General features: G+C 32.3%; 1 protein-coding gene across 2 annotated transcripts; it reads left to right on the forward strand.

Moving 5' to 3' along the window:
* The first annotated feature begins 2,041 nt into the window (after positions 1-2,041).
* Positions 2,042-8,057, forward strand: LOC11423800 (kinesin-like protein KIN-7F). Of its 2 annotated transcripts, XM_024784248.2 has the most exons (14): positions 2,042-2,245; positions 2,338-2,755; positions 3,174-3,263; positions 3,362-3,462; positions 3,667-3,780; positions 3,866-3,947; positions 4,053-4,120; positions 4,210-4,275; positions 4,380-4,504; positions 4,652-4,991; positions 5,069-5,176; positions 5,266-6,180; positions 6,845-7,164; positions 7,529-8,057. In XM_024784248.2, the coding sequence occupies exons 2-14, from the start codon at positions 2,542-2,544 to the stop codon at positions 7,854-7,856; spliced, it is 2,871 nt and encodes a 956-aa protein (XP_024640016.1). In that variant the 5' UTR covers positions 2,042-2,245; positions 2,338-2,541; the 3' UTR covers positions 7,857-8,057. The 2 variants fall into 2 exon arrangements, with proteins under 2 accessions (XP_024640016.1, XP_024640015.1); XM_024784247.2 differs by lacking the exon at positions 2,042-2,245 and having other exon boundaries at positions 2,256-2,755.
* The last annotated feature ends 5,526 nt before the right edge of the window (positions 8,058-13,583 follow it).

A 13,583-nucleotide genomic window follows, 5' to 3' on the forward strand; every position in this document is an offset into this window, starting at 1 on the left:
AATTCTAGAACGTGTTCTACAATATTTCAAAGTCATTTTAAGGAGAAGACTCTTGTTTAAAAGAGGTGGAATTCTAACTATACAGACTTACATTGATGCTGATTATGCAGGTTTCGTAAGTGACATGAGATATACTTTAGGTTATTGTACCTTCTTGTATGGTAACCTTGTTGCTTTAAGGAGTAATAAATAAAGTGTAGTTGCTCAATCAAGCGTTGAAGTAGATTTAGAGCTACGACACTAGAAATTTGTGAGCTATTGTGGATGAAACAAGTGCTAAAAGACTCAAAGATACAACGTGAAAACCTTATCAAGTTGTTTTGCAAAAATAAATGCACCGTCGATATTACTCATAATCATGTTCAGCATGATTATGAGTATCACATTAGGTTCGATTTCTCTTTATTTAAGCAAATTTTATCAGCAATGTAAGTATCACTCTTCACATATGAGAGAAATCTTTTTCTACAATATCTAAATTTTCGAGAGACTAATTTATCCTTAATTTTTCGACTGACCCCACAAATCAACACGAGTCTTCTCAGCGTGTTTTGTCCTCACTCGCACGTTTATCGAGAAACTTCCCGGTAGGTCACCCATCCCAAAATTGCTCCAAGTCAAGCACGCTTAACTATGGAGTTCTTATGGAATTAGCTACCGAAAAGAAGATGCATCTTGTTGATACAGGAGTACCAAACAATTCTTATAAGTCTTCCTTCAATCATGTAGTCTCATGCCTACACGGCCTCAGAATCCCTCTCATTCCGATGTGATTCGGTTTCTCTGTGCACCGGCGACCACTCCCCGCCCTCTTCAGCTGTGGGTGTTACAATGAGTGTCACATAATTAACTTTAGCAGTCCATGTAATTATTTAAGTGACTTTTCAATCATAAAAAATAATAAAATAAAAAAAATATAAAAAAAAAAAAGATAATCGAGTCTAAATTAAGAAGGAGATGCAATAACCTCTACACTCAATTTCAAAAGCATAGTCGCAGCAATACAAACATATCTACAGATAGAATCTCTCTTTTGACAGTGAAAGAAAAAGAGAGAAAATGCAATTTCTGCATTCACCTTTTACTTTAAGGCTCTCATGTTTTTCCTTCCCCACAGTGATCTTCTTTTCCATTTGACAGCGCATTTGCATGAGCTGTAAATAGTATTTTATATTTTCATTTTAATGCAATACTTATTTTTTTCTTCATTTCTGTTGACTTTGAAATTTGAACTTCCACATTGTGTTCTTAACCCCATACCACATAATAATAACAATAAAAATAAAATGAAAACAAAAAAGAATACTAATAATAATAATAATATAATAGAAGACAAAAACTCGCAAAATATCTAAGTTGACGGATAACTAGATACATAAGCATGTGATCATAAGTTCGATCTTTAACCAATGCGTGTGAAGAAAAAAAAAAAGAAACATCAATCCTTTAAATGGATCTTTATATTTCAAAAGATTAATCTGACTTTCCGCTTCAAAATTTTTTTTTTGAACAGCAAAATCCTCAGAAGTCTTCATGGTTATAGCTGTTTAATAAGGACGTGTTTGCCATAAAGACTATAACCAAACAAAGAGTTTTGTTTGTCTATGCTGAAAAATGTGAGATTCATTTGCATTTGAGTTTGTCTATGCGACACCATTTTTTTCTGTCAGAGTAGAGTAACAATCTCATTAAAATCTAGTTTAATTCTGACAAATTTCCAGTTTTTGAAAACCTATTTGTTTTTATTCATTTCATATCCTATTTGTACTTTTTTTTTCTACTATGTTCTATTTGGATTATACTGTACATGCTAAATTTAGAACTATACTGCAAAAAAAATTACACAAACAAAATAGAACACGAGATTTTTAGTGAGATAATCTCATCCATTAATATATTTTTCCTCCTTCTTCCATTTTCAGAAACATCTCTATCTCTCTGAATTTATCTGCACAAAAGTTGGATAAAGAATAAAGAATTTTCTTTGATAAAATAAAAATAAAAATAACCCTCCAAGTTTTTATCCTTTTGTAAATTTTCCTCACAATAAAATTCTTAACTTTTTTTTCTACATTCCATGTGATGTTGTATTTGACAATCTGTTCATTAGGATGGGGACCATTTCACAAAACTCCAGAAACCAACTCATTTTGGTCACATAAATAATTATAAGATCTTATAGATAGATATTAGTTAATTCATATTTATTTCCTCCCTCTCATGCATCTCTAAAATATAATATAAAGTATATATAATATAAACATGTCTACAAAATATTTATCTAGTATTCTTCTGAATCAAGAGTTTATTTAACCTTTGATTAATTTGTCTCTGCAGATAATGATTGGGGGTTGAAGCCTTGAGTGGTCCTTGTGTTTCATACCATCCCAACAACTCAAAACAACCTTCATCAAACAATTCAAAAAGCATCATTAAATTAGCTTAAAAGGCAAAGTGATTTTTCTTTGGTATGCTATGAATTCAATGACATGTGATAATATTCATTCTCATCATTGAAGAGGAATTGAGTGAGAAAAAAAAATGGGTTCTGTTGGAGGTGAAGAGGCAATGGAAGAGGCTACAAAAAATCATGAAGAAAGAATTCAAGTTTCGGTTCGAATTCGTCCTTTAAATGATAAGGAAATTGCAAGAAATGATGTATCTGATTGGGAATGTATCAATGATACTACCATTATATACAGGAATAACATTTCAGCTTCTGAAAGATCTCTCTATCCAACAGCATATTCATTTGGTATGTTCACACTATATTTGACTATATTTTATTTATTTTTTTACCATAAGGTTGGAATTTAATAAATGTGTTTACTATAATTTTTGTTGAGATATCATATCATCATTCTGCTTTGGAGAAAATATTTATGTTGTATGTTACAAATCTGGTGAAATAACCGAGTGATTGAGCTCAAGTGATTAATGAACTCCAGTTAAGGATGAATTAATAGGAGAACTCAAGTTCGAATCCAGACTGAAACAATCTTTGATTAGGCTTCACTTACTTTTCGCTCGAATTCCAAATTACCAGGGCCCACTTCCCTTATAAACCGGTTGCTTAAGAAGAAAAAAAAATCCAGTGATATGAATGCATGAAGTTGAAGATTGTTTAATGTGGTGTGATAAAATTTGATACCTTTTTTCTGATTTGGTTATAGACAGAGTATTTAGATCAGATTGCTCCACAAGGCAGGTGTACCAAGAAGCAGCTAAGGAAGTTGCTCTTTCTGTTGTTAGTGGAATCAATTGTGAGTTTATTTTCTTTGATTTTCTTTCCTCTTTTATCATAATTAGTTTCCATGGTACTTCCATGTTAACATTTTTCTTTGATTCTCTAATCAATCAGCAAGCATTTTTGCATATGGACAAACAAGCAGCGGAAAAACTTACACCATGAGCGGTATAACTGATTGTACTGTAGCAGACATTTTTAACTACATGGGAAAGGTAAATGAAAAACACATGCGTGCACTCGCAACATTGCATTGCGGATTTGGATCCACACCCACATTGCAGCAGGGCAACAAAAATAATTATAATTATAATAAAAAATTTGCTACATTGTTGTACTGAGGGAGAGGATCCGAGTCCTTGCGGTACTTGGAGTTTCTAAAACCGTATTTTCTCATCTTGGATTTACTTGGTTTATAGCACATGGAGAGAGAATTCATTTTGAAGTTTTCGGCAATTGAGATTTACAACGAATCTGTTAGGGATCTGCTTAGTGCAGATTATACTCCTCTTAGACTTCTTGATGATCCTGAGGTAAATAAATAACTTCCTCATCATTTTCCAAAGAGCTAATAAATGTGCATGTACTTTTACTTATGGTTTGTGTTAATTTTGACAGAGAGGGACAGTTGTTGAGAAGCTTACTGAGGAAACTATTAGAGATTGGAACCATTTTACAGAACTCATTTCTTTCTGTGAAAGTAAGAAGTGTTGAATTATTCTTGCTTCATATACTTGGATTGAAGTTATTTCCTTTTGTTTTCTTTTTTGCTAATAAAATAGTTGTTGGATTCGAAATTTCACAGCTCAAAGGCAGATAGGAGAGACATCACTGAATGAAGCAAGCTCTAGATCTCATCAGATTCTTAGACTGGTATGATATGTTGTTATTTTTGTTAAAGAACTTGGTGAATTTTTCTGGTACATCTTGTCTCACATTTGCTTAACAATGTGATCCTTCAGACAGTTGAAAGTTCAGCGCGCGAATTTCTTGGAAATGACAAGTGCAGCTCTCTTTCTGCTTCAGTGGTATGATTTAATTTGATCATTTTATGATGATATATTTGAAGTATCAAGTTTGTGTTAATGAACATCTATAGGAAATAAGATGGTCATTATTTTTTGTGGTACAGAATTTTGTTGATCTAGCTGGAAGTGAAAGGGCATCCCAAACCAATTCAGCCGGGGTAAGGTTGAAAGAAGGTTGCCATATAAATCGTAGTTTATTAACTCTAGGAACTGTTATCCGCAAACTCAGGTTAGCATATGAACATTATGTTTCAATATTTGTGATGTGCCTAAATTCAAAACATAAGCATATGCCTAATTTCAAGCTAGTCCTAATTTGGGGTGATGGGTGAATATTTCTTGCACTTTTATCTAAAAGTAATGAATTTGGTTGCAGCAAGGGAAGAAATGGACATATTCCTTTCAGAGATTCAAAGCTAACGCGCATATTGCAATCATCATTAGGAGGCAATGCTAGAACTGCAATCATCTGCACCATGAGCCCTGCGCGGAGCCATGTTGAACAAACCCGAAACACTCTCTTCTTTGCAAGTTGTGCTAAAGAAGTTGAAACTAATGCACAAGTCAATGTAGTGGTATCTGATAAAGCACTAGTCAAGCAATTACAAAAGGAGGTGGCTAAACTCGAAAGTGAATTGAGAAATTCAGGACCAGCACGCCCTAATAGTTCTGATTCTACAGCATTATTGAGAGAGAAAGACCAAGAAATTGAGATGGTAATAATAAAGCTTTTGACACAAAAACTCTTAATGTGTTTTTTTGTTGGTTGTAAATACAAAATATTTATATGCAGTTAAAGAAAGAGGTGAAGGAGCTAACCTTGCAGCGCGACCTTGCACAAGTTCAAATCAAGGACATGCTCCAAGAGGCTGGAAATAACATGTCTAGTTTAATAGGAGTGGTGAGTTATATTTGCATGCTATATAGCATTAAAATGGTAATCATGCATTTTTAATTTGATTTAATCTATTTTTCCTTCTAAATCTCCAGGAGAGTTTAGGTCCTCGGTATCCCAAATTACGCGTGACAAATAATTGGAACTTCGAAACTCGAAGAGAGGAACCAAATGTATTAAGTATTGACTGTGAAGAAAGTGTTAGGTCCTTTGATGCATCTCAATATTCAGATGGACATAGTATTAGTTCTGATGATAATTTGTTCCAACTCCCTGACCTTGAAAAGGATCTCATGGTTAGAAATTCTTCACCAAGGCTTACAATTACAAGCATTGATGCTGCACAGAATGATTTGGATCAGCAGAACATTGAAGATCAAGATGAACAGGATTATTGTAAAGAAGTTAGGTGCATTGAGTTAGAAGAGCCTATCACAAATCAACATACACACACAAACTCAAAATATTTAAGATCAAATACATATAGTGATTCTAGTGCATCATCTCCTCGCGCAAAGACAGATTTGCCAGGACTGATTGTAGTTGATGATGTGAACAAAAACGATACGGATTTTTGTTCATCTGGTTTAAAGGAAGACAAAAGAGTGAACCATTTGCGTGAATATTTTGCTCTTCCGACTCCCGAAAGTAGTACTCCTTGGCTGACAGAAAATAATAGAATTAGTTCTAGTTCTAGTTCTAGACCATCGAGGTTGAGCTTGAGCCGAAGTAGAAGTTGTAAAGCTAGTCTCATGAAGAATTTACCTTCTGATTGGTTTGAAGATGATGAGGAAATTCAGAATACACCTCCAGTAGGGAATGAAAAAGACTTTGCTGGAAGACCTGAGGGATTTCTGAAGAAGGTTCATACACTAAATTATAATGCAAATGCTGAGAGGAATTCTATGGAAAGTTCTGCTGCTGATGAAAGTGGGACCAATGGTCTTTTAACTCCAAAAAGAAAGGAAACAGAAAATCTTAAGAGATTGAATTTACTGGCTGACCATGAGGTAAGCTTCTGTTTTTCGTTGTTTTGTTTTGTTTCCACTTTTTATTGGTTCATTTGGATAACTATTCTGTTAAGAGTTCAATGTAGGGGTCTGTTACGGTTAAAGAGTCTAACATTTGATGTGATATAGCCTAAAAATGAGTATATAATTAAGAGGCACTCGGGAACCTTACAAGCCGGTTTTGTAGGGTTGAGTTAGGCTCAATCCCAAGACAAATTCTAAGATGGTCTTAGAGTCGATTGAAGATATGTTGGGCCACCTGTTATTGGGTCTAGGTCATGCTCCATATGTCTAGTCTTGGGCATGAGACAAATTTTAAGTTAGGCATCCCTTATCCTACAAGCCGCTTATCTAGGGTTAAGTTAGGCTAAATGTAAATTTTAAGATGATATCAACGCTTATCAAAGATCTGATGGGCCACCCGATATTGGACCGGTCAGGACACGTTCCAGAAGTCTAATCATGATGAGCATGAGACAAATTTTAACTTAGGCCTCCCCCACCTTACAAGCCAATTTTGCAGGGTTGAGTTAGGCTCCACCCAATTTCTAACAACTTCATAACCATCCTTGTTATTGAGATCAGTAGCACAAAAACATACCAACAAAAACTAGTTGTATTGAAAATTCAGTCATTGATTTGTTGAGTTTGTTTTGCATGACAGGTTCCTGGGATAGAATTGGATGCCATTATGTCTGCAAAGAATGTAAAAGATATTGGTTTGGACCCAATGCAAGCTGATGGAGAAAATCATTCAGAGTGGCCATTGAAATTTAAGAGGCTTCAAAAGGAGATTATTGAACTATGGGATGCTTGTAATGTTTCATTGGTTCATAGGACTTACTTTTTCCTTCTCTTCAAAGGAGATCCATTAGATTCTATTTATTTGGAGGTAGAGCACAGAAGGCTATTATATCTTAAGCAAACTTTTTCACAAGGCAATAAAACTCTACAAGATGGAAGAACCCTTACCCCTGAAACAAGGTAACATTTCAAATACAAAGGTTTTGTTAAATTACACAAGGGAATGAACTATATTATTTAATATTACAAGGTCAAACTCTTGCCCTTAACTAATTTCTCATGAACATACATTTCTGTAGTTAATTAATAGACAAAACCTATGTAATAGGTTCAGTTTATGTTGTTCAGCAATTATAACATGTGAATAGATTGTACTATACCACTAAATATACAATCTATGTACTGAATTTAACTAAAAAAATGTAAATATAGCACACAAGGAAGCACCTAGCTAGGTTTGTACTAAATTATGGTTTGTCCTCAAATATTTTTTGTTGTTTAATAATGAAACTTATAAAGTACAATGTTTTTGACTTGAAAACAGCATGAGATATCTAAGAAGAGAGAGGCAGATGTTGTGCAAGCAAATGCAGAAAAAGCTATCAAAATATGATAGAGAGGACTTATACATGAAATGGAGCATTCACTTGAGTTCAAAACATAGGAGGTTACAGTTAGCACATCATCTATGGACTGACACAAACAACATTGATCACATTAGAGAGAGTGCAGCAGTTGTTGCCAAACTGGTTGGTCCAGTAGAGCCAGAACAAGCTCTTAAGGAAATGTTTGGGCTCAATTTTGCTCCAAGGTCCACAAGTAGGAAATCTTTTAGTTGGTCTTTCACAAACAGTATGAGGCAGATTTTGTGAGTTTGGAGTTTGAATTACTTTTAGGTAGTTTGTTATGACCATGTTATAATTCTTATATATTGTGATTTTTTTGTGTATGTTTCTAACTTTGATTTGTATTTATTGTAAATGTGTTATTGTAAGGTTATAAGTTTATTCATATACTTTAGACTCTCCAAGTATGGTTACATTATATATGGTTGGTACCTGGATTATTTAGAAGCTATATATGATTATTTTCAGGCCCGGTTTGAGGGTGTGCAAGGTGCTCAATCAGGCCGGACCTCCAAATGCTACGGGCCCCTAACGAAAAATTAAATCTAATACTCACCCCCCACTTAAATAAAAAATATATATATGTTATATCCTTTTCTTTCTTTAGTACACGTTTGAGTTTTTTTTTAGACTCTAGTTCTCATTTTTGTACATAAATCGGATCCTATCAAACCACCCCTAATTTGTGTTATTGACTTCTTTTGTCATTCATTCTTTAGTGGTTAATGTTAAGATTGGTATGAATAGAATCACCCTTTAATAAAGGTAAACGACACAAAAACAGTACCAAATAAAGAAAATTCGATCAAAATATGGCATTGGCATTGGCCAAAATATGTGGAATGAAAACTTTATCAGGCAGAGGGAATGTGTTTCCAAAAGATAAAGGTTGGGAAGAAGAAGAGCATAATAGATTGCACTTGGTTCTATTCTCTTCTAAAATTTGCTAATGTTGGGTGCACGTTCTTCTAAATAGTATATATTTAAATATTTATTTTTTTTAAATAAAAAAAAAATTTAAATGTATAATATTTAGAAGAACATGCACCCTATCATTTAAATATTTTTTTTTAAAGAATTTAAATATTTATTTGTTTCATATAATTTATTATTTTAGATTACTAAGGAAATATTTAGTAATTTGTATTTATATTCTTCTTTATTATCCCCTCCATTCTTATATATCATAGTTTGATCATCTTGTCAAAAAAAATCATAGTTTGATCATGTATATTATTCACCTAACATCCTAGAAATATATCCAATCCATGTAATATTACTTCACACTTTTCTTATAACTTGTGCATAACTTTAAACAACACTTTAAGTCAAAAGAAGTATACTACAAGTTGAATGTGAGTTTGTTTCATTGTAATCGTTACTCTTTCCGCTTTAAATTATAAGTCATTTTAAAAATAAAAAAAATCTGAAGTATTTTATGATATCAATGAAACATTATGTTATGAACAATTTTTTAACTGTTCATTAATGGAAGAAATCACATTCTAAAAGAGACTAAAACCGCACTAAAACTATTCTAACAAACTAATTCCATAACAAACGAAACAACGACTTATCAGAAATGATCTCTCTAGATCCTTCTTAAAAGCATGACTCATCACTTAAATATCTAATGTAATTGGGGTCTATTCTAATGTATTATGCTTATCTTGAATCACATTATGTTCGTATTTTCTATCATACTAGAAATATATCAATGAAACATTATGTTATTTTTATCAAATAATAATTACATCATTTTTTTTTATAAAAACTTATTTATTTTAGATGCTTAACAAATACGCACGGGACACTCTTTAGCATTTATCATGGGTCTTGATCACCAGTGTCTTAGAGGTATTTGTTAAAGAATCCATAAATATAAATTTTGTCTTGAAAATATAATTTGTTATTTTTTACCAAATAATAATTACATCATTTTTTTTTAATAGAAACATATTTGTTTTAGTTGTTTAACAAATGCACATGGGGTACTCTAGCATTCTCCATTATATTTTGAGCAAAAAAACAATTGACATGAATACCACATCTTAACTCAAAATTTAGGTATATATGAGCCTTCTAACTTATATTGTATATAAGACTTTTTAACTCATACTTGAAACACTAACAATCTCCTCAAGTGTTAGCTATTCATTCATATGAATATGTCTTCCTCATTTTCATCTAGATAGCATGCACCTCCAAAGATACTCCATCAACATAATTGCCGCCTGACTACGTAACATTGTGCAGAAGACTTTTGATAGAACAAACTGAACGAGCTATCGATTATAATATTTTGTTTGATCATGAAGAGAGTTCAACGATCATCACATCGAACTTTTTCAAACACAATATTAATGAGTCTGACAACACTTTTTTTTTAATAAGTTCGACAACACATCTTAAATTTAAACCTTAGATATTAAATATATGAATCAATATTCATTTTCCTATTCTAATATACTTAACTCACTTTAAAAAATATAATAAAAAATCTTCAAAAATTGGGTAGTTTATCTGCTCTCGTAAAATATGATTACTGATTTGTGTGACAAGCATGCAACCAATATAAACATTATGCCCCCACCCAGTCAAAAGAAATTGGGACAATCCAATGGAGTACAGTACATGAGGAGGGCCTGAGGAAAGAAGTTTCTCAGAAGTAAATTTTAAAAAATAAATAAAACATTTCATGATTTAACTCAAAAGATATTTCATTGCAACTTTATTGCAATTAAAAAATTACGTAGATCAAATAATTATAGAGGACATATCTATTTTAGCTCTTTTTTTTTTTTGAAGGAATATCTATTTTAGCTCTGAAAATTATTAAAATAATAATAATAATAATTTAGTCTCTCAAATATTTTGAAATAACAATTCAGTCATCCCCCTAAAAAAACAATTTATTCATTGAATTAGAAAATTTCACTCATTTTTATACTTCGAACAAAATATCCCTTTAGAATCACGTAAATTGCCTAGTGACTTCGCGTTCTATAAAACAGAAAAAGTTTATCCTAGATATATGAGAGAATAGGTATATGAAAATGTAATGTATGTTGATAGTTGAAAAGAAAAATTTTACAAACTACAATTCGTGCAACAAGTTTGTTCAAACAATTCCTCAAAAAAAGTTTGTTCAAATACAAGCTGGTCTTGTCTTGTTTATTAGTTCCTATCTTGTTCAAGGTGAGAGCTCTTTCCACCAAGTGTCCAAGTCAGTATAATGTTTGAGCCACATATTTTAAATAAGCCATCTAAATTGACTAGATGGATTGTCACGATTTTACAGTAGCTTTTTAATTTTTCCTTTTTAAATACTTGTTTTTTTTTTTTTAAGCCTCCAATTCTTAGGCGACGCGGTTTCAATAATCTGGAGTTCAATCAGAGATAAACCAAGTCTAACCAAAAAAATATTTTATTCAGAAATTGAATTCGAGTTTTTCCAAATAACAATTTTAAAATTAAGATTATGTTCAATCTTAATTAGACGACGTGTGATAACACACAACTCAAGTCCATCAAATATCTTTTTTTGGTTACATCCATCATATTGTTAAATATTTTTTTGGTTACCTCCATCTAGCTCAAAGGAGGAGGGATACTCAAGCATATTTATACACTCGACAACCTGAGAACCTAAGCGCCCACATCGCAATCATTAACCCGGCTCTGATACCATGTTAAATAAGTTTGGATCTCATTCCAAAAGTTAGCTCAAAGGAGGAGGGTACTCAAGCATATTTATACACTCGACAGCCCGAGAACCTGAGCGCCCACTTCGCAATCATTAACCCGGCTTTGATACCATGTTAAATAAATTTGGATTTCATCCCAAAAGTTAGCTCAAAGGAGGAGGGTACTCAAACATATTTATACACTCGACAGCCCGAAAACCTGAGAGATGTGGAAGTAACAACAAACTACAAACAACTTTAAAACCAACTTCAACACATATATCTAAGATCAAAGTAAATAAAAGAGTAAGAGACTATTCAATCTTATTAAATGGTGACAAACTAGCAATTAGTGAATGTTATAAATGAAATGTGTGAGTAGAGAGTATGGGTGAGACAACGCCTTTATTATTCAGTATTCAGTTACCTGATCCAGACCCTGTGCCTTCCCTAATCAAATGAACTAAAACTGCTACCTAATTTGCCATTCAATTGAATCACAAAGATAGACATACGAGTGTATATATATAGGTAAAATTGAATGCCCTATACTAGCTAAACACAATACTTTCATAATGAATCTTTAAAGCTTTAAATTTAGGCATGTCCAAATTTCCATTTTCACCCACTTCACACACACCATAGGGTCACTCCTACTCAACCCAATTAAGCAAGCAGGCTTGTGAGCAATTACTGGCATTGCTAAACCACTTATTGCTAGATCGACCATTGTTCAATTACTGCATAGTTATGAAACGATGAATCATGTGTTTTATATTCAATGGAACGAAGAATCATGTTGTTAAAGTGAAACCCTTTTTAGTTGGCATACTAGCTGCTCTCTGCACTACATTGATGGAACATACAAATAATGACCAATATTTTAAAAATTAAATTGGATGGTTAGAGCTATTGAAACATGAGTTGGTACTTTGTACAAATTAATTTATTTGAGCAATTTATTTGAAATTCCATCCCAATTCCAACGCTTTAAAATAATTAATCACCGTGGGTATAACTCAATTAACATCGACAATGTATTATGATATGTAGGAGGCGGAATTCGAACCCTAAACACTCCCACTTATTCACCTTACAAGTGAATTGTCGTCATTAAATTACTTGACAAAAAAAAAAGAGCTAAAGGTCTCATCAAATGAATTTAGTATTTTGATTTATGTATAACTATTGTTAATTTATCATTCATATATTGATGGTTACACAACTATTTTATGAAAACTTACTTATCTAAGTTGCTTAACTAATGCCTCTCGTAGGAGCGGATGCTTTCATATGGCTACCCCATTTTTTTAGTGAGTAGGTATATATTTTTATTTAGCTACCTCTAATAATATGCATTTAGCTACCTTAAATTTTATTTTAAGTGGAATAATCTTTTTCCATCCTTATTTAGTTTTCAGTTGAACTTCAAATTATTTGAACGTGTCGTATAGGACCGGAGGATTAACACCTAAAACAAATAAATAATAATAATATATTTATTTAACAAATAAAATAAGACAATAGTAGGCCCACACCCACATCCCACCACATAGTTAGTAAAACAAGGATAAGTTGATACACACTTTTTAACTTTTTAGTTTTCTCAACACATTACATTGTTGACTGAGTTGTGCAAAATATTAGTAGAATCGAAGAAATCATTGTGTTATCATTTAATTGATAGATTGATTCTTCTTGTTTTAACACTTCTAATCTCCACAACAACAATGGAGAGAACTTTCTCATCAATGAAAAATCTCAAGATAAAACAAAGAAACAAAATGATAGATGATTTTCTTGCAAATAGTTTGGTTACTTACATTGAAAAGAACATTGCAAGTCAGTTTATCTCTGATGCAATTATGGATGAATTTGAGTCTTTGAAGGGTCGCCGAGTTCAATTTTCATAAATAGCTACTATTAATTTTTATTTCTTTTGTTATAGTTCTTTTGGTACAATCCGCTATTCTATTGTGGCTCTTTTTGTACAATATATTATTGCTGCATTTTTTGTATAATTTGTTCCTGTTTAATCAAGTGTATGTTTTATGAAGATCGTTTTATATAAGTAACAGGTATTGTGATTTTTTTTTGCCTGTCTAGTTAGATTAGTTTAAAAAAAATCTTTATATATGATCACCTCATTGAAATATTGCTAGATTCGCTGCCGGTTGGCCTCTTGAAACGCTCTTTTGCATTCTCCATTTTATTTTTGTCAAAAGCTTATGTTTATATTTAAAGTCCTTTTTTTATTTGGAAAGAACCTTATAGAAATAAGGGTTAA

Source organism: Medicago truncatula, chromosome 5, assembly GCF_003473485.1.
Source record: "Medicago truncatula cultivar Jemalong A17 chromosome 5, MtrunA17r5.0-ANR, whole genome shotgun sequence".
NCBI classification, from domain to species: Eukaryota; Viridiplantae; Streptophyta; class Magnoliopsida; order Fabales; family Fabaceae; genus Medicago; species Medicago truncatula.

Excerpts from the sequence above, each read along its gene's own strand:
- LOC11423800 (XM_024784248.2), top strand. The coding sequence starts at position 2,542 with ATGGGTTCTGTTGGAGGTGAAGAGGCAATGGAAGAGGCTACAAAAAAT. Across the intron at positions 2,756-3,173 it reads TCCAACAGCATATTCATTTG|ACAGAGTATTTAGATCAGAT; the intron begins GTATGTTCACAC and ends ATTTGGTTATAG. Across the intron at positions 3,781-3,865 it reads GACTTCTTGATGATCCTGAG|AGAGGGACAGTTGTTGAGAA; the intron begins GTAAATAAATAA and ends TAATTTTGACAG.